Genomic DNA, 21,349 nt, shown 5'->3' with positions numbered 1-21,349 from the left:
TGGGTGGACGAATGAGAGCGTTGGTCGCTGCACGGAGAAATGGGCCGCCATAAGGCGTGGTGACTTTTCGAAGGCGGGAACAAAAATCAGCATGAATAATCGAAACGGCAGCGCCATCTGCAATGCCTTCTATGCAGACACGAACGGTACACTGTGCAAATGGGTGGACGAATGTGAGCGTTGGTCGCTGCACGGAGAGGTGGGCCGCCATCAGGCGTGGTGACTCAATGCGTACACCTTCTACAAACACTGCAATCAAATTCGATGGCCGCTCTGGAGAAAATGTTCGCTGTCCGGTGGATGCAGTTTCCCCTCCTAAAACTGCACCGGAGAGTTTCCCGCGTGGGCGTTCGTGGAATGGGAGGCAGGCCGCAGAGGCGACACTGAACGGCGACCTGGCGAAGGCGACCTGCGGCGAGACGTACGGGAATTCCCAGGCATGTCAGTATGGTAGGTAGGAGACAGTGAACGGTATTAGGACGAGCGGGAGGGTGGTCGTAGGTAGTTCATGGTCGGATGGAAGCTTCGACATTTTTCAGGAGCTTAGCCGCGTTGCTCGTCTTGTTGGTGCCTTCGACAAAACCAAGCGATATTTCCTCGATAGCCGCAGTATACAGATTGGCCGAAGTGGGCGCTGAGGTGCGCAGTAAGGCGGTGCACGCACTGGCGGTCACAACGAAGCCACAGGCGTATGGTCTGCTGGTGTAGGCACAGAAACGATGGGTGCGGCAGAAAGCGCGGCAACTTCGGCATACGTGGGCGTCTGGCGCACGCAGGGACCATTGGAACACGTCGGACGCGATGCGGACGTGATCTCTTGTTTAATCAGGTCTCGCAAGCTATGTTTTGCAGAAGGGAGAGTAACTTCCGCAGCACAGAAAGAGCAGCACCCGTGAAGCTCTTCACGAACGATGTCGCGAATAAGCGCACGCAAATCGAGGGGTGCAGTCGAACGAATGTCGGTGGCATCGTAGCAGAGGCGAAGAGACTGAAGCCCATCAAGTCGCGGACAGATGGTTATCACGTCCTGGGTGGTGGCAGGATTTTGCGTGGCGAGGGCGTTAAAGGCGACGGTGTTAATGCCTTTAACGATGTGGCGTATTTGGTCGTTCTGAGACATGATGGAGTTACCACGCTTGCACGGCACAAGGACATCCTCAATATAAGAGGTGTAAGATTCACCCGGCAGCTGCGTGCGTTCAGCGAGCTTTGCTGCCTCAGTGCGAACTGTGGGGGCACAAAAAATTTCACGAAGTTGCTGCTCGAAAGTGTCTCCGTCGTGAAGATCCGGTTGGTGGTTCCAAAACCAAGTTTGGCAACATCGGACAAGTAAAATGGGACGCTGCACAACTTATGTGGATTGTCTCACCTGTTCAAATCACTGACGAGGTCGTAGTTCTTGATCCAGTCTTCTACATCATCACTTTGGAGACCGGAAAACACTGGTGGATCACGCAGGCGAATGTTGTTGAGCGAAGCGGGTGTTGGTGGCTGCAGTAGGACGGCGACGTTGGATGGACCAGGGTTTTCTTGGGCCGCCATGGCAAGGATTGTATGTGACGACCCGAGCAGAGCTCCAGCGAGAACGGGCGAGAGGAATTGGTGGAAGGAAAAGCATCGTCCACCACTTGTGAGGAACCGGTTTATTCAGCCAGGCTTGAGCTAAATAACACTGGTGATGATTTCGTGTCTGTTGCTCACCTATTGATTGTGGAGCATACCCACTATGGGGGATTGGCCAAAAATGAAGTGGTTTTAAAAATTACTGTTCACATTTGGAATAATGGAGGTACAACAGAAAAATTACCGATAGCCTAGGAAAGTGCAGTGCATAATGTAATGCATACAAATATTTACATAAACAAGTTTATTCTTAGAATAGAGCAATAACCTGATTTTATGCGTATATAATTATGTGGACATGTTAGGATAATGGAACTGGTTAATTAGTCGACCTATTAGTTTCATCAATATAGACCCGGACGGCCACGTATACTGTTGCATTAGAGAAACCAGAAATGAAAGCTCCAAAAGACAAAACGACAGGCACAGATAAGTACATACCAATACCACGTAAAGGTATTTCTAAAAAGGTTTTTCGTAATGTGTGAAACCGCCTGCAGGTCAAAAAGAAATGATCTAATGTATTTACAGATGATGAAGATGTACGGGTGATGGTGATATCTAAAGAGAATGAAGAGTCGCTCGCTTGTCGCGTTCACCACATTTCTAACTGCAAGAACAAAATCGGTGGTAAATATTAAATTATTTGCGATGTTTTGTGAATCACATGTTGGCACGTATTCGCGGTTTGCACCACGGAAACGAGCGACATGTCAAGAATGCAGCGGGAACTGTTCGTGAAAGGCTACATATTACGCATGCGCCATAATGAAGCACTGTGAATTTTCTACTCTTTCCTTTTCCCCTTTTATTCGTTTGCACACGCTATGATGTTTCCGTGTGCAAAAGAGTGCGCCGGGATACAAAGTTCCGAATATAGTGGTGCCGCTGTCTAAATGGCGCGTAAAAGGTGTCTAGATTTGTTGGAGTTAGATAGCTTCATGCACGCTGGTTGTCTCGACCAGGGACTCTCAGATGCATGGAGCCCAGACACTGCCCTCATGAAACACCACTTTTATCTCTTTTTTATCGCGATCAAGTTATAATGTGCTCACCATTGTTGTTGAGTACGTCACAGACGTTGTAACTGTTGTAAGATGGAGCAGGCATGAAGCTCGACTCGCAGCTGCAGTTTTTCAGCACGGCTCCTTGCTGACACAGCTTGAGGCAGAGCTGGGAACACAGGTTTTGTACGTAACTAGAGCAGGGCTTGTCAGCATCGCGATACAAGAGTATCGCAATAGTATCTTAGAGTTACTTTTGAGTATATGTATATCTGTATCGAAATACAATTGTAAAATTATTTGTATCTCAGTATTGTGAAATATTTTTACGATCTGTCGATTATACCGTGATTCAGTGCAGGACGCACATATCTGCTTACAGTATTTTTTCTAGAATTAAGTTGACGTCATTCCAAGGGAAAGGAAGACATTTTGTCTTACTCCAAGCAAAGGTACTCAAGCGGTCAGGGTCATAGTGCATGGGGGTTCTCCAGTGGCCCATATGGTTAAACCGCGTGACGCCCCCGGCAGCATAATTTCGAAGCGAGTATTGCCACCATTTGGTTATGAAGGTAACTATCTCGCAAGGCAGATCCCGCACCCCTAATTTCTTTGATGTCAAGCCATTTCGCGAGTTTATGCGTCTTGCCTTGAGGCAGAATGGGCGCTGTTTGAGAAACAACTGTAGATTTAGTGCACTTAGCCATGTGTCTAATAGCCCTCGAGTAGAAAATAAATGTATGCCTTTTCGTAATGCACTGTCGCTTTCTAGTGATCAGGACAATATTATTGATTTGCACGTTTCGGCACGTTGGAACAATAATAGTAATATTACCAGACCTGCACCGAACAAATGCCTCAGCTATAGCATAAGGAACTTCAAAATAAACAATGTATTCCAATATTTGTATTCTGGTATTCGTATCCCTGCGATGGTGTTTTGGGATACTTTTTCGTCTTTTTGCAAATTTATCTCCGAAATATCCCGTTACATGAAAATCAAGTGTATTACAGCCTATGTATCTCACTGTCCCAGCCCAGGCATTCCGATATCTGTTCTCCGGAACACCTTTCTAAGTTTGTCTGCCCAGCCCTGGCTTAGAAGGAGTTATCTGAGCAGCGCGACAAATACGCGAATGTTTGTTTCACTCTTTGAAATTAATTACATAGAGCATCAGCGACAGCTACAAGGGTATTTATGAATATTCGGAGAGATACTGGACATGACACTTGACTTTCAGAGGACGACTATTGCGTGGTTATTGTGCGTACGCAACACATATTCCTGTTCCCACTTTCGTCTTTATCACTCTTTTTTCCCTTTCCCCTGTACATACCAGCAGGACAGTGCGCTGGAGCTCAGGCCTGCCTCTCTGCCTTCGACAAACTTCACGCTATCTCTCTCTCTCTCTTTCTTGACATTGATTCTGCAACTGCATGTAACTTTGTTTTATGTTGTTGACATGCCAGAATAAACATACTACGACAACTACTACTCCTCCTACAAAACTACTAATAAAAGTTATTATTATTATCATTATTAGTATTTATATTATTATTATTATTATTATTATTATTATTATTATTATTATTATTATTATTATTATTATTATTATTATTATTATTATTATTGATGTAAATACTTCTAATGGCGGTGTGGCACGTGCTAGAACATGTAAAATCCAGTCAGATTCATTTGAAACAAAACCTGTTCAGGCAATTAACTCTGATACTGAGGTATAGTTCGATGATTTACTCGGAAAAGTGCTTCATGTTCCCCTTCAAATTGATTTTCTCTCATCTATCACGTCATGAATACCACCTGTTTAGGAGGAAAGGCACAGGGTATAGCCGCCAAGCGGAGCTATCATGTTAATCGCCACGTCTTTCCTTTCGGCTTATCTTTGTTTCTCAAGAAAGGGTTGGCGACACATGAGGCCACCTCTCCGTATTCGAAGAAAACGGTTCCCGCTTAATTTTCATCTGTGTAGTCCACCGCAGTGGTGCTCGGCTGCCCACTCGAAAGTCGTGGGTCAGATACCGGCCGTGGTGGTCTGATTTTGATGGATGCGAAAGGCCAGAAGTCTGTCGACTGTGCGACGTCAGCGCACGTTAAAGAGTACCGGAATGTCGAAAGTTTCGGGGCGATCCACTGCGGCCTACGTCATAATCATATATATTGGTTTTTGAACGAAAACGACAGATAAATATTTTCATTTGCGCCCGAACTACTTTGTCACCACCTCACGCATGGTAGCACTTATTCAGGTAAATAATCAATCAAGTTAAATTACCAGCGAGGAGAAAAAAATGAAGTTATATATATATATATATATATATATATATATATATATATATATATATATATATATATATATATATATATATATATATATATATATATATATATATATATATATATATATATATATATATATATATATATATATATATATATATATATATATATATATATATAACACTGGTGCGCTGACAAGCCATGGCTCTAAAGAGGAGCATGTACTACTACATTCGTGAACGAGAACGTACCGCCCTGCTGTAGACTTTTCCAAGTGATGCATTGGGTTGGAGGCTGTTCGGAGGCCATGTCGGCACGCAGTTAGATGGGTAGGGAGCTTTGAGGCGGTATATGCTATTCTGGAAGTGAAAGTGACAAGAAACAATCCACTGATGACCGTACAAAGTTTTACTTGTCTTTGATTTTGCCTAAGACAGAAAAAAAAATCAAAAACGAAAAGATCAGTTTGAAATTGCAGCGAGGTGGGTAGTCTTGTGTCTTTATCGTGCTGACGCTGGTATTTCCAAGTTGGCAGGTTAACGAATATTTCTTCCTTTACGCAATGCTTAAGTGAGTGCAAATATTATATACACATGCCTAAACGTGACTTGTGCATGCTAGCAATGAATGGCGAGAAACTTCTAAGCCGCACACCTTTCCTAATCGTAAGAGTTAACTGGCGGCTGGGCGAACATCACACGCAGCAAGTACCGAAAACAACAACAACAACAACAACAACAACAACAACAACAACAACAACAACAACAACAACAACAACAACAACAACAACAACAACAACAACAACAACAACAACAACAACAACAACAACAACAACAACAACAACAACAACAACAACAACATCGACGACAACGACGACGACGAAGAAGAAGACAATGAAACAGCGAGAGCATCATAATGGCACCCGCTTTTCATCATTTTGTATGCCTTTCATGCCACGCCATGGAAGCCACTGGCGGATCTAATTGGAGACTTACCATGGTGACGCCCACGTAGGTGGTCTGTCCAGGGGCTACAAAGATGCCGTCGGTAGCCTCTTCGGGATCGTGTCCTTGCTTGTGTATCATGACCATGTATCCGGCTTCGGGTGTGATGGGAAGGTATTCGTACTGCTCCACTGCGATAATCAACTCCAGACCTACAACAGCGACAGATTGCAAACTCCTTTGCTTCGTTGTACAGAAAGCAGCCCTGCACCAGCAGCTGTCTGCAGTAAGGCAGTCGAAAGATGATCGTGCTAAAGGAAATCAGTAGGTCGCGCAAGAATTGGAATGATATGTGGCGTTTAACGTCCCAAAATCACCATATGAATATGAGAGACGCCCTAGTTGAGGGAATCGGAAATATTGACCACCTGGGGTTGTTTCACGTGCTCCCAAATCTTCGCACCCGGGCTTAGCATTTACACCTCAGTCACGCAAGAAATCAATTCAGTGCTTCGATTGTGTGAACTCTACACAAAGCGAACATGCACTACGATAGAGTTGTGTATCTTTCGCCCCAAAGCTTGGACTAAGTAACGTGTGATTTTTCTAGGTCATTATCTTTCGCTGAAAAACTCTGATCGTGTTTCATATCACCTTGTTCCGGCCTTCCAAGTCTCCTGTAGCGAAATACGGGCTCATTGTTGCTGTTGCAGTGAAAGCAAAAACAATTCCCGTATCTGGAACTGAAGACGATGGTAAACATTCTGCGCAAAAAGGAAAAAAAAACTCGGTTTAAACAGACCCATTTCGTAGAACTTATCACAAATATGCATAGGCAATTGTGAAGTTCACGTCGTGTTTTTATTTGTTTGTTTACATGTCAAGCTCTAGATTATTTTACGAATGCTTAGACGCTTTTCTTTTTTTCTGAACGCATTCCTCGCACAGTTTTAAGCTATGCGTCTTTTACAGCGGCGCACTTTTCTTTTGAATGCTTCAGTGTCTAACATATATATAGGACCAGAGATATGGCAAAAAAAAAAGGCATAGCACCTTTATCACTACCTCTTTTTTCAATATCCTTTACCTGGAATGTGTTCATTTTACTCCAAAGCACGTTATCGTGGAAAGAAATAACACTTGAGAAAAGAGGGCAATATCGACTTTGGTTGCCTTCTTTGAAACTGCAAATGTAGCACACTATTGGACGGAGTAAGAGTGTGCAATTCAGAAGCAAGGAAATAAGGTGGCAGTATTCGTGAAATAATTTCCACCATTTCATTATTTATATCTAGATATATCAATAGAAGACTGATCACTTGCCCCTTTTGTCATGTCTTGTGTTAGGAATATTCTTACCGGGAGCGTCACATGACGGCGACGGTGTTTTATACAAACAGAATATCACTCCAGGGTTGTGATTATTTTTTTTCGCAATCAAGAGTCGATGATTCAGAGCAGGTGTTTGCTGAATTCGAGTTCGGTCAGCACGGACTCATCGGCGTGGACTCCAAACAGGTGGCATAAAATACCGCGACCACCCTCGAGAGTAATTGAATCGTACATTCTTTCTAATGAATGCAGACCACATAGTCGAAAAAACAAACAAACCCTATTTGTCTATGCTTAGCTAGCAGTTCTGCGACAAGGACTGCTGCATACAACCATCTTCATTCGAGTGTGATAAAGCAGATATTCTATCAGATACTATGGGTGATACTCTTTGTGTTTAGTTAATTGCATTCTTAGAGTGAAAGATGCCTACGATGATTCTGTCGTCTAAAGGAAACCGACTTCCGCTGAGCTAACAAAAGCCTATTATTCGTCAACTCTATGAGCCAGAATGACGTCTGGGAACAGTAGATAATCTGCTTTTAGGTATATAACGCGTCAATATATCGTTTCGCCTAAGCCAAGAAAATAATGCAGATGTTCAGGAAAATATGAATGGTTGAAGTAATGAAACGTCGTTGAACAAAATACGTCACTGGAGTCAATGCTCCTGCAAGTCTTCATCGTGGAAGCCCCAATGTCGAAACTGTGGCTTGAACGACCACCCGAGTTTGGATATTTTTTTCATGACAAGTTCGGGCAGCGCCGCGCTGATGCGGTCAGACTAGAACACGCTCACACAAACACAGCGCTGACTTTCAATTGGGATTGTTTGTTTTCCTGTGCACGAGATGCATGTGTGTATGTACGTGAGCACGTGAAAACAAAGCAAGAGAGATATTGAACTTGTACTCAAACGCGCATGTTTTGCCTTAGTCATGGCCAGTTTGAACGAAACTAAGAAAACGGATAAAGAAATCTCATTTCCTTGTCGGACATTGACAAAGATGGCAAGCTGACACATTTATCATTCATTCTTCTGATATTTCACAGGTTTTAATAATCTTTTTCGTCAATCTGTCTTACGGTTAATTGAGAACTCTCGTTTTTTTAAAACATCAGGATATATTTTTGACAATAAATAGCAAAATACCTGGAAGCAAATTTTGTAACGTGGTACTCATGCTCTATCAATCGGGTACGAAGACGATGAATGTGATGAAATTAGAAAAAAAAAACAGGACTATCTCCCTGAAAGGAACAACGGCCAGCTTAGCAAATGTGCAATTCACAAATATTGTGTATCTTGCTGTCATTCATCTTGCTATTTCCTGCTAAAAATGTGGCTATATTGCGATGTTTCATAAAACCAGTATTCTCAACTGGAGAAACGATTGTTTGACTAGGAAAATGATTGAATCCTGTGAAACAGAAAAAAGAATGAATTATAAGTGAGTCAGCATGTCAACTTTGTCATGGTCCAACGAGGAAATGAGATTTCTAAATTCGACACCACAGTTTAGTTACAATGGGTTGAGATCGCGCCAAAAATGCGAATTTGAGTTTTTTAGTTTCTTTAAAGACAACGTGATGTGTGCGTGTGCGCGCGCGCGTGTGTGTGTTGGACTTGTTCCCGTTTAGTCAGGTTTCGAACGGCCTTATCAATCAGCTAGCCAGGCAACGCACTTTGACTTTCATCAAAATGAAAGAATGAATATTTTTTATTGGTCGCAAAGGGCGAGTCCAGGAACTTCGAGCCATCATATGAAGCTACTAAAACTACTCTGCCAGCCCATTTTATGAAATAAACACTCCTTTCTTTCTCTCACAAAGAAACAAGAAGACCATAGACCTGTTTGGTGTGTTTTTCTCGCATGACTGTAGCACTGACAATCGTCATGCACTACGGTGATTGTGGACGTGTGCTTTGATTCTATCTATATGTTCTTGTTATCTTTCTCTTCCACTCCATCCTCCATTGTAGTGTTGCAAAACGAATGTTCTTGTTGGCTTCCTTGCTTTTTCACCTCTTCTCTGCGTCCCTCACGATGTTAGATACATGATAGTTTTGCATCGGAGACGTTTCGTAGCGTGATTGCACAGAAATTGAATTGCCAACCTGTCCAAGTCGCATTTAATTCCTTGAATGCTGCATGTCCTGAGTAGATCGGGCAGTTGATGGCCCAACGTCCTTGCGAGTTCCGGCTCAGTCCGCTGCTTAGTGGCCAGCCACATGACGAACTGTTCTAGCTGGCCTTCGTCTTCACCTCGAGTCTATTGGAAATCATAAAAACCAAATCGGTTTGGGCGCACCAGGCATCAGTCACAAGTATCGTCAGATGAAAGCTACACCACATGCATGCGCTTTCTTAGGGAGCATATGCCGTAAATGTACGTTGACAAATGTAGCCTTGAGGAAGCGAGATTTTTTTTTATTGGTTGCCAGGTTGGGTGTAAAAATTTGTTCACCCCATGGTAGCAGCGATGAGTAAACGTGAAAGCATTAGGCAGTAAAAATGTGTACTTTATGTGTCATACACATAAAGATTCTCAAGAATTGCTGAGAGTAACCATTACCCTATTCGACATTTGCCGTTGATATCAGAGCAGTGGGACACTTCATGCTGCAAAATTGGGTTTTAAGTTCGGATAAAATAAACACTTTGCATTTTTTTACAGTGCACGAGAAACCTCTTTTCGTGTATTTGCTTTAGTTCTTCTTCAACAAGAACACATGGCAGAAATGAATTAAGTGAGTGCAATACCTAAAACGCGAATATCTGATATACAACTAATAAATAAAAAAGGACAGAATATTAGGCATAAAAAGCGTAACAGTGAACATGAAAAACGTTCTTACACGCGTAACGAGTTGTCTAACTCGTTCCATTTTTACCGAAAAAATTATTGCTATCGCTTATATAATTCTAGAATAGTACACATGTTAATTAACGGCAAAGTTTTGATCAACTTGATAGTAGCAGCAAGCTACACATTGTAAAAACTCTATGCTACTCTAGTTTTTCGAGCTCGACAGTAAGCTTGATCATGAAATTTGGCTACTGGACAAACTGTTCATTTCTTGCATTTCCATGCCTGTTAATAATTTCTTCAGAGCTGGTATTCCATGAAATGCAAGGATTCATAGCAAACTAATGTGTACCTATCGTTAAACCATCTACCGTGATAATTATTGCTCTGATTTTCGGCTTATACTTGAGCTATATCATTTACTACCCAGATACCTGCACCAGCTTCACTAGCTTATTTGAGCTTTAAAAATTTTTACTTAGCGTCCTGTTGCGGGCAGCTTTGCTACTCATTCCTGACGTGCTCACCACAGTCATCTCAGCCGTCTTGTTGCAGAGGAACTCCTGCAGGGTGTAGTCGAGGTCCGTCTCCTGTCCGCACAACAGGCTCTTTCGCACGGGGTTCAGGTTGCACAATGTCACTGCCGGAAACTCCACGTTGTAGACGTCCTCCAGTCGTATGTTCACAGTGAGCGGGTACTGGAAGTACTCGTGCATCAGTTCGTACAAGTTACTCAGCGCCACGGAGCCGAGCCCGACGAAGGCCACGAACCAAATGATGATGCGAAACGGGTTCCGAGCTTGCGCCATCTGAATGAACCCGGGAACCGTGGACTGCGAGTACAGGCCTCGAGCCGTCAAGCAGCAGTTGGCCGTGGCCTCCTGCACACCCGAACGTGCTGACGTGGCCTTGTCTCTGAAGAAGGACCCACGTCTCCTGCTCAGGAGCGGTTGCTGTAGCAGGCTTCGCGGTTGCTGCGCCTGCCGCAAGCGGCTCAAATCGATCACTGAAGGTGGTGTCGGTTTGAAGTTCCTCCGGCTGTTGCCGAAGAAGTTCGTAGCACCGCGTCGCCACTCGCCCAGTCGCCGCAGGTACGACTCCATCTGGGCGAGGCCTAGTCCACGTTCTCGAGACAGAGTGGTATTTGATGTGGACGCTCGAGGAACGAGGTATGTGGTGGTTGCCTTCCCCTTTGCAAGGCCAAATTAACGTAACCAAGCGGGTGCTAGAATAGTCCTGTTGTAAGAACTCGTGCGGTAAGATTTGATTGTATAGTAATTTACAGCGATGCTGACTTCGTAGAATACCGTTGAAGTGTTGAGGCGTTCAGTTACCCTTTCAGCGCAGCTTCGGAAAGATGTGTCTTGCGGATCCCAATGAAGCACAGCCATTGTGATTCATTGATGTTCAGTGGAAGTTCGTACTTATCCGCATAACCAGAGTTTATGCACCAGATCTTCAGCAGGCTTGTTCGTTGACTTGTTTTCGCTAAGCACATCTGCGATACCGTGTTACAATCTCAAAACCTCTAATGGTCGATCGCTCGAAGAATGAACGCTGCGCGATTATTAGGTACTGACTTGGGATAACTGAAGGAACAAGTCCATACATGCCGGAATCCCAAAAGGGAGTTGTTGACAGTCAGGCACGCGACCCATGCACTGCCAGCACTGTTGATCCGAGCTGCCCCGGTTGTTGGCGAGCACTCTTCTTGTACTGGGTGCCACGTGTAAACCCGTGACTCACATCGATGTACTTTGCGAAGGTCGGATGATCGGCTGAACACATCGATTCCAAAACCTCAGTAGGTCATCTGGGCACGGCTGTTCATATGCACTAAGGCAACAGGCTCGACGGGAAATGGATTCACAGAAAGCACTGCGTTTGCGATGTTGCCTAACGGGTCGCCTCCGGAGCCTCGCAGACCGGAAGGCGCTTGAAAGCATATCTACGCAGTCAGTGTTTCGTGATCTGTGTCATTAGCCATGAAAGGGTTCTGGATATGCAACTGAAATTTTCTGGATTTCGCTTGTTTCATTCTATTTTTGGGAGGAAATGTCAAAGAGCTCCCAACTATAAAGCTCGAGCATTTTTTCGGCGTTACAAAAGCTTTTATTTCATGCATTTTAGTTTCCTAATTCTCTCGTTCAACAAAAATAAACTGTTCTGTAACATATAAATGAAGATTATAATTATAAATGAAGACATATAATTCAAGAAGTATACAACCCTTGGTCAACCTAAATACATTTCTCGATCAAAAGTGGAAGGACGCTTGAGCATCGCCTTCAAGAGTAGATTGCGATAGCATAGTCGGGCCTATAGCGCGCATCGCCTTCTAAACTGCTAGTGTGCTTCAGTATCCAGTGCATACCTCAACCTAGCCGCAAGGAAACAAAGAAATGTGCGCGTAACACTAGTTGATTCAAAATATCATGGAATGCCTAATGCAAGCATAGTTGTTAAGGGCTGACTGTGCCATAGTTTTTCTTTTTGAGAATCAGTGATGGGCCCACTACGCCTCCGTAGGCAAATACGCGAATTTACACAACTGTTAATTTGATGATGATGATTACATATCTGTGAATGCTTTGTAATGCGCCGTCTTTTTGAACACCCGCGCGTTGCTAAATTCACATCCTTAGACGCCTGGTGTGATTTTACGCTTCTACCAGGCTTTAAATGATGCGTTAACCGGGAGACTCCTTCACTACACCACATTCATGTTTTTCTATAACAGTTTCAAGAAATAATTTGCCTGAATAGTAAAACACCTGCTTTCCACGCAGACAGCCCGGTCCGGGTTCGATTTTTGCTAGCCGTAAATTTTTGATGTTGTTGTATCAGCATCTTTCTAGACATTTGGGTCATAGACAAAATGATGATCTTTCGCTCACAACCAACGATGCTAATGCCGGCACCGACGCCGACACCAACGCCGGAATCTTTGTGATACAAGCTCCTTAACACTAACGCGTTATGAGGTACAAAGCCCTAATTTGGTTGAAAATGGTCGCCTTGGCAATGCTAAAGTGAACTAGAACAGATGAATGCTCGTGGTGGCCACAGCACCAACGCGCGGAAAGCGAAGCCAAATCAGGGTCAATAAGCTCGTGGTGCTGCGGTCGGTGGCCCGCAATGTGTCGTCCTTTTGAAAGATACGCGTGGCTTCGCCAGAATAATGCAGAGAAAGAATGTTCACTTCTCGCTCGAAAGAACCAGGTTCGAATTGCGACTGTGAATGCTGAGTCTTTAGTTTTCAGTTCAACTTCTTATATCTGTATTGTTTTTCTTTGTTCTTAATATTAGCTTCATTTGGTACGGGTTGCTATAGAACTGTCTTGAAATGTGAAGAGAGAGTTTGACGCCGATTGTAATTATTTGCAGCGCCACCATGTGTGATTTAACAAAAACGTAAAGTATAGTCTCTGAGAATTCTCTGAGATTTCTCGGAATGTGGCCTCCGTGTCTACAGGAGTTTTCTTCCTTGTTTAACGCTGCGGCCGCACGAACTGCTTTGGCCGTCGGAAGCGCTGTCAACATTAGAGAGCCGAAATCACGGAAAACTTTATTCAGCTGATAATTAGGGGCAAATGTGCTGTTGTGATAATGAGACCGTGAACGAAGAGTCAGCCTATATCTCAGATTACACATGAAGGGTGCCGAAAACCGCTCCGTTCATTTTTTTCTTCTTTTTTTGGTATACTACGCTGGGAACGCTTTTGAGAGGCAAAGTGGTTATTGCATCCGCGGGGATAAACAAATGTCGAGAATGCAAAAGAGGCTCATCATTGGCACTGCGCATGCTCAGATGTGGCTTATTCGCGACTGTAGATGTCGCTCCTGCAGTTCCAAGCTCGATAGACCATAGTTCTAGGCATGAGAGTTGACCAGTGTACAAGGAGTTAACTTTCTACGAGAGTTTTGTCATAATAGTTCGTGACGTTGGAATCAAATGCCTCGCTATAGGCAAATAACTGAGAACCTTGGAAGGGTAAATGTAGTACATGACAGGAAAATGACAACTTGAGAAAGGAGGAGGAGGAGGAAGAAAGTTTAAGCGGAAAGACAGGGAGGTTAGTCAGTTCTTAGACCGGCTGGCTACCCTGTGCTGGGGAAAGGGGTGAGGGGAACGAAAGATGTTAAAAAGAAATGTTGCGAAGAGAGAGAAAAATTACAAAAAAAAATGCGACAGAGGAAAGGCAACATCAAAGAGTATAAGACACTAAAGTCTGTCTCTGAGGCCAGTTGTCCGCAAAAAACGCAGCAAAGCTTTCAAAGCCTTCTGGGCTGAGGATGGGCTCGGCCAATGACCCAGAATCCTTTGTTCCGACAAAGGCCGATCGTCTAGTCTATCCAGAGTTGCAGTGAGTTCTTGTCTTTCGCGTCGAAATGGGTGCACTCACACAGAAGGTGCGCGATGGTTTCTTCGCAACTGCAGTAAGTGCATGTAGGAGAGCTGGCCATCCCAATGAGATAAGAATATGCGTTCGTGAAGGCCACTCCAAGCCACAGGCGGCTTGGAGGTCATTGCGGTATATATGGCAATGACCGCGCAGATGAGGCCGCTAGATCTGCACACGATGGTACCCAATACACAGCCATCCCGTTCTCAAGAACCGACGCAGCTACAAGACTTTTTTCGCTTGCACGTGACCTCTCACTGGTACAGTGGAACTCAACAGACTTCACAAACGCGCGCCTGCATAACTTGGATCCCGATCTGCAGCTTCGTCTTCCCCCAAGGATATCTCGAGCTGAGGAGACTCTTCTATGCCACAACTTGAGAAAGCTTACTGCGGAGCCCACGTGCCGGTAAAGTCGCGATATACGCCTTTTGTTTCAGTGTTCCAGACGCGGACGGACGTTAGAAAGAAAACGAAAGATGCTATGACGGTGCCGATCGACCACAACGTTACACGGAAGGATGAAACAATGGAGGCTCCCATAATAAAACTACATGGTTCCATATCATATAGAAAATTTGTAAAAGAGACTGCGTGGACTTTGTTATTAGAGAAATATTTTCTTTGGAGCCTAACCTCAGAAGAAAAGTAAGAGAAAGAAGCACGATAGAAAACGTATAAGTCAGTCATAGGCTTTCGAAACAAAACCAATTCAAAGAAAATCAACCTAAAATAAAGCAGATAGATAGATAGATAGATAGATAGATAGATAGATAGATAGATAGATAAATAGATAGATAGACAGACAGATAGATAGATAGATAGATAGATAGATAGATAGATAGATAGATAGATAGATATATTTTAGAGTATGATTATTGTGAGATGGTACGCAGATACCCAGTCTGATTGTTTCTCGCAAAAAGTTTCCGCAATATAATCATGGTGAAACAGGGTATGCTCAAAGTTAGAAAGGCTAGCTTAGTTATCTCACCCATATTCTTATTCATTTTATTATTTTTAAGTTTTACGTATTGCTCTATGCTTGGTTGTCATTTTCGTTTGCTCAAAAACAAAAAGAATATTTTTGTGTGTTTCGGTCGCTGACATAGTGTCCACAGCCGGTCGGCAATAACTGATCACTCGAAAGGCTTTTTTCCGCCCATCCGTACTTTATATTGCCTTGTGTGCTGCTGTTGAGGCTATGTTTTCTTTCATTTCATCATTGTGGAGCATTTCACATAGTCTTTGTAGCAGGCATTAAAGTACCTTCTTACCTTCTTGATCATTTTTTTTTCGAATTCTGGAGAATCAGCTCAAAGAGGCCGCCGAGCTCACAAGGAATGGCGACAAATTAATTACTTCCTCTCTCTTTGTTCCTGGCTGCACAAGAAGACTGCAAGTGTCGCACGTAACGGTGGTGTCCCCAATGTTTCTCGTTAACAAAGCAATCTTCATAACGAGGACGCGTATACTACTATGTCCACTGTAAAAAAGTCGGCGGGATATTCCTCGCTTTGTGTGGAACAAGATTTAGAGAAGCGCGAGCACACTTCGCAGGCCAGATTGTAATAACGCAATAGCGTTAAGGAGCTCCCTTCGCAGGCATTCCGGCGTCGGCGTCAGCGTCAGCGTCGTGGTATGTTAGGGGAAAATACTCATCTCGTCCATGACTGAAAAAGCGAGAAATATGCAAATCAAATAAATAATAAGAACTTTCGGGTTGGAGTGAATAATGAACCCAGACCGTCTGCGTGGCAAGCAGATGTTCTACCATACAGCTACGGGTCTGCTTGAAATGGCGGCGAAAAGAACTTCCTTTGCTTGTAAATGCAGTGAAAATAACTTTGATGCTTTACAAGCACACGAGTACTGTACGTGCACAGACTTTACAACGCAACGTGTAATATCGCAGTAATATTGCGCGGTGCAAGCATAAATGGCCATCAGGTGTCAGAACACGCTATTATCCTAACGACTTAGTGGTTAAAAGACAGCCACCCATTACATAAGACACACAAGTTACTGCGCATATTTCCTTAAAACCACGTAACGAATTCATAGACACTTCGAAAATATTTTACTCGCATAATAGCTCGTGGTTGAAAGCATGCTACCAATTACAAAGAAGGCAGCCAAATTCAAAGGCCTCACTGACTGTAGCCATTGTCAACACTATTGAATAAATTGTAGTTATACGCCATTTAAACTTTGAGAGCTAGATCATACAATAAAAGAAAACATGCACTAAGTGGTTGAAAGACGCTCTATAGAGACCGTTCAACTAATTGTCAAATTTTCTGTGCTTGAGTGTTTAGTTTCGACCAGTATTCACCTGGAGAATGTATACATTCAGGTACCTTTGCAATTTTGACTGGTACCGGTTTTACACAGCGAGCAAAACTTGTGGCTCATGTGCACACAGGCAGTCTTAGTGATTTCCAGAATTACAATCTACCTACTAAGCAATAAGTGTCATTTTTTATATGCGTGTACTGCTCTGCGCAGTTTTATACACTCTTGGAGTGTATTTTTAATGCACAAATTACCACTCACGGACAACAACAGATAACAATGTTATGCACTATTATCGCATCATTGTGTTTGCTGTGCATGTATATTGCATAGTGAATAAAAATATTGATAATTTCAATACTACTTGATGTTTTACGTCACAAAACCAATTGTTATTAGGAACGCAGTAGAGGAGGGCTCTGGAAATTTTCACCGAGTGGGTTCTTTAACAAAACACGTGAAACACTTGGGCTTCTAGCATTTGATCTCCATGCGACCGCCACAAAAGGGATTGAACACACGGTCTTAGGTTCAGCAGCTCATCGCCGTAACGACTGAACCACCCTGGGTATCACTGTCCACCGCATTATTCCATCTGACGAAGTTTCTTTGCAGTATCAGAATGAGAAAGAAGCTTGCTAAGGCTGAATAGCCGGGAGTGTAGGTAAAGCATGAAACATTACAATGAGATAACAACAACGAAAGACAATCAGTCTGCTACTGCGAGCTTACAAGAACTCGACGTCAACTTTCTTCGTTCCGGCAATATTTGAAATGAACACCAATTAATCTTTAAAATATGTGGGGCCAGACAGCTCGTTTGTCAGCGTTCACTGATTTAACGGCAGCTCCGATTGCTCATCGTATGTGAGGAAGTAAGGAATGTCAGTGGTAATGACGCCACGAACGATTCGCAGTTGTCTTGCTTCCGACACGGCCATTTGTCGTGCACGTGCAGTTTAAGTAAGTCGTTTCAATGCTTTCGCCTCGTTATTTCAGAAGCCAATGAACCGCTATCGATTGCCACGAAGGAGGAAATTCCTTCGGCGCGTTATCGCTGGCTTTCAATTCCGCTATGAATGTATTAAATCTTTGAGGAGAGAGCCAACCTATTTTAATGTTTTGATATTCAAAAAATAATTGACACGTTTACACAAGATATTTAAGGTTGAACAATATCTGCTTTTCCGAAGAAGTTATGCTGATATGGCTGGTATAGTAATACTGAAATTTGTAAACAGCAAATATAGTAAAAATTTAACCCAACAAAATTTTACTTCGCTGGCACATCTGCATATACTCACAGACACAACTGCGCAGAGGTGGTTGGAAAACCTATTTCACGTTTCATCTCTGACTCCTTGCGGTTCTTGCAAACGGGATGGTATAGCATTCCCTCCAGTTTGTTTTTCTTCGTGGACAACGGACCTAACAGGTTTGCTGTTGCTGGTGTGACGGGCTTGCAAACAGCTTTCCTGTTCTGCAACCAGTTCTTCTTTGAAAGGAATAAAATTCTGTACATTGCGAAAGGTTTGGACCTTTTTTTTTTGGGTGAATTATGTTCTCTTGAACTGATTTAAACTACAAAGAACTACAAAAACAAAACGCGTTAACTAGAATACTCGATGAATGGCCGGCACCAAGGCATGAAACTCTATGGCTTGACAGCTTTTTGCTTTCATTTCCAGTCACCGAAAGATTGAAGGACAGCTGAACTGAAACCCTTGAAAAACGCGATCTTCCACACAGCATCTACACTCTCCCCGGCCAGTGCTGGATGGTTTGGTCAGGTTTGGTAAGATTGCGCACTTTTGAGGCTTTTTCCTTTCGCTATGACCGAACCTAATTTCAAGAATGTCGAAATACACGCAGGCCGTGTGCAGAGGAAAAGTTTTTGCGAAGCGTCCGAGTCCACTTATACGGATGCATGCGCTCAATCCCGAATTGCGTAAGACGCCCACCGGAACGGGAGCCGGTATTTCTTGCGACGAAGGATTTCTTTGCCCTCAGGAGGGACTTGGTGAATCTCCAATCGAGACGGCCAGGAAACCGATTGCAAGCGATTGTCGACCGCCTGCAAATACGCCGCAGGGTAAGAGAAATTCTTGCGTAAAGCGCTGCTCTAGATGCCTTTACAACTCATATGGGGTCTTAGGACGGGTTTTGTGTTTTTTTGCGCTGTATTGTTCTTTGACCTGTACATTTTCTTGAGAACTAAACGTTTGTGGAAAAAGCTAACGAGCAGTTTACCCTTATGGCTGCTCAAATTGTCCCCTTTTGTTGAATTGACGTGATGAAGTATGACAGGTTTGAGACTTTAGATGGCAGTGACTACTTTTTGTCATTGCACACTTATAACGACGAAGAATAGAAAAAAAAACAGGGGAAAAATACCTTTACAGATAATATAGCACGCTTCTCTGTAACGCAGATGTATAACATGATGTAATCATTTATTAAAAGAACACAAACTCCTGTATATTAGTCCAGGAAAAATAACACGAATGCGTGTGTATAGAAACTATATGTTGAGTGCCCCGAAATGCACGGAAATAAAGCAGACAGGCACAGGGTCCAGTATGTAAATACGTAGAGCTAATGCACATGTTCATAACACGTAACTTCTTCATGACATAAATAGCATAGTTTTAAGCCAATTAAATAAGTTAATGTGTACAGTATTCTCGAATACACTTGTTTTACTTTTATTGTTTAAGTCTTTCATCTCACTTCACTTAGTCACGTCAGCAAATTTATAATGCACCCAACCAACTTGAGACAATTAATCTGCATTCTTGTGCAGCACCGCTTATACACCCTTCAATTTAGGTATTAATTTTATTAATTGCTTAAAACTTTACAATTGACATTTTGTCATTCAAAAGAATGCGTAAACACGGGGTGGAGAGTTCATTTGTTTTGTTGGGCTGGTAAAAATTTTCGTCATGAAACTCGACCACTTTAGAACACCACACGATAAAGTTATGTAGCTGCATATAAACTAGTTTTACGGCGTATGTGCACACAACAGCCTGTTTCGTTGGTGATGTTCGCCACCGATGATGCCACAGCCGGCGGTCGTACTAGCTAACGAGCGCACTGAAGCTTCAAGCTGAAATTGAATGCAGCCATCCATCAATGTAGCCGTGCATTCTACCACTGGCACACGCCGGTGCTTGACTTGTAACCGATGTGGAAAAACACCTATACAGTCGTCCTGTTGGTCAAGAAGTCACTTGGCGGCTTCATTATATTGCCGATATAAGGCTATAGTGTCAAAAACTACGTCATGGGAATAGTGTAACGTGTTGGCAGTCTGAACTTCTCACCAACTACGCAGGACGCAGCCACAATTCATCATCATTCTCAAACACAGCACCAGCAAACTGCGTGGCTACGTAGGCGCACACGCTGCCTGTCAGACGCGTTGTGGGAATTTTCGACTACTCCGCAAAATTATGATGAGTTATGAAGTGGTGGTGATTCCGCAATAGTATTGGGCTCCTTAAGAGCTCACAATGGGCTCCAGGTTACGCTGTGAATCTGCAGCGGAAGCGAAGATTCTATTTAGGAGCGAAGCCTTTTTTGGTCGAGGCTTTCTAAAGTTCGTCCTAGATCGCAGATCGCAGTGGGATTGCACCCACACAAAGGGGGTAAATGCCGCTACCGACATGTACCACTGCACCCCCCCCCCCTACTCACACTACTCCCATAATTTACTACTAGGTCCACTACTGTTCCCGCATATCCTTCCACTTCATTCAAACTACTTGATGCCAAGTAATTCGACCCCACTACGCGCCAGCTGCGTCGATCTTTCATACGTGTTCGCCAATAGAAACTGGCTCAAATTTTTTTGGCACTGTATTTGAATACTCCAGTAGTTTGAGAAGTTTGACCTTCGGTGAGTGTTGCATGAATGGCAGCAGGTAGAAGCCCGTTATTGTGTTTGCAAGGCCGATTAATATAAAGAACAATTAATTGAGAGGAAAAGTAGGGTACTCTATCGGACTCGAACAGTACAGAAACAAACAAACAAACAAACAAACAAACTAATGAACGAACGAATAGGAAGACAGACACACAAACAGACATCTAGTGGCCCTGCGGTCATCACTTGTCAATCATCGCTTCTCTATTGGCATCTGTGCCTGCGAATGTACGGAAATAGGCTCCATGATCGTCAGAGCATGTGGCCTCTCAACGCCGAGCATAACCGTTTTCCTTCCGGCATAGACGGCGGCTACGAAAAGAATGTACCAGCGACGGGACGCCTCGTTTCCGAGAAGCTAACTTCCGTTCTGCAATGGATCACGCGATGCCGCCAACGCGTCCGAGCCATTTGTCTTTCCGAGTGGCGAAACAAAGCCCTGTGTTGACTCCCGTTCACGCTCTGTTTGTTGCAGGCACTGAACGGAACCTACTTTTCCGTGCTGTCTATGAGGTTACTATTTCCATTTCTTTAACAACTGTTTCCATGTGGTCACTTCGCGGATGCCATTTCACGTCTCGTTGCTAGGAGAATGTCCGCACGGAAGAGCTTTGATGCACGTTTGTGTTGAGTATAAGAGCAAGATTCCATTTTACGAAGTGGTCCCGTGGTTAGAGCACTGACTAAATGTTGCTCTTACTTGA

At 43.5% G+C, this 21,349-nt stretch overlaps 1 protein-coding gene across 1 annotated transcript; it reads right to left on the bottom strand.

The window, feature by feature from the left end:
* Window positions 1-1,365: 1,365 nt before the first annotated feature.
* On the bottom strand, window positions 1,366-11,116 carry LOC119178532 (FMRFamide-activated amiloride-sensitive sodium channel). The gene is made up of 7 exons (XM_075867989.1): window positions 10,541-11,116; window positions 9,322-9,476; window positions 6,525-6,634; window positions 5,922-6,082; window positions 5,178-5,285; window positions 2,679-2,796; window positions 1,366-1,442 (listed from the first exon to the last, which is right to left on the bottom strand). Exons 1-7 carry the CDS (start codon window positions 11,114-11,116, stop codon window positions 1,366-1,368), a joined length of 1,305 nt encoding a protein of 434 aa, XP_075724104.1.
* Between the last annotated feature and the right edge of the window lie 10,233 nt (window positions 11,117-21,349).

The sequence above is a fragment of the Rhipicephalus microplus genome, chromosome 1, assembly GCF_043290135.1.
Source record: "Rhipicephalus microplus isolate Deutch F79 chromosome 1, USDA_Rmic, whole genome shotgun sequence".
In the NCBI taxonomy this organism is placed as follows: Eukaryota; Metazoa; Arthropoda; class Arachnida; order Ixodida; family Ixodidae; genus Rhipicephalus; species Rhipicephalus microplus.
This window is presented reverse-complemented; position numbering and strand designations above follow the sequence as displayed.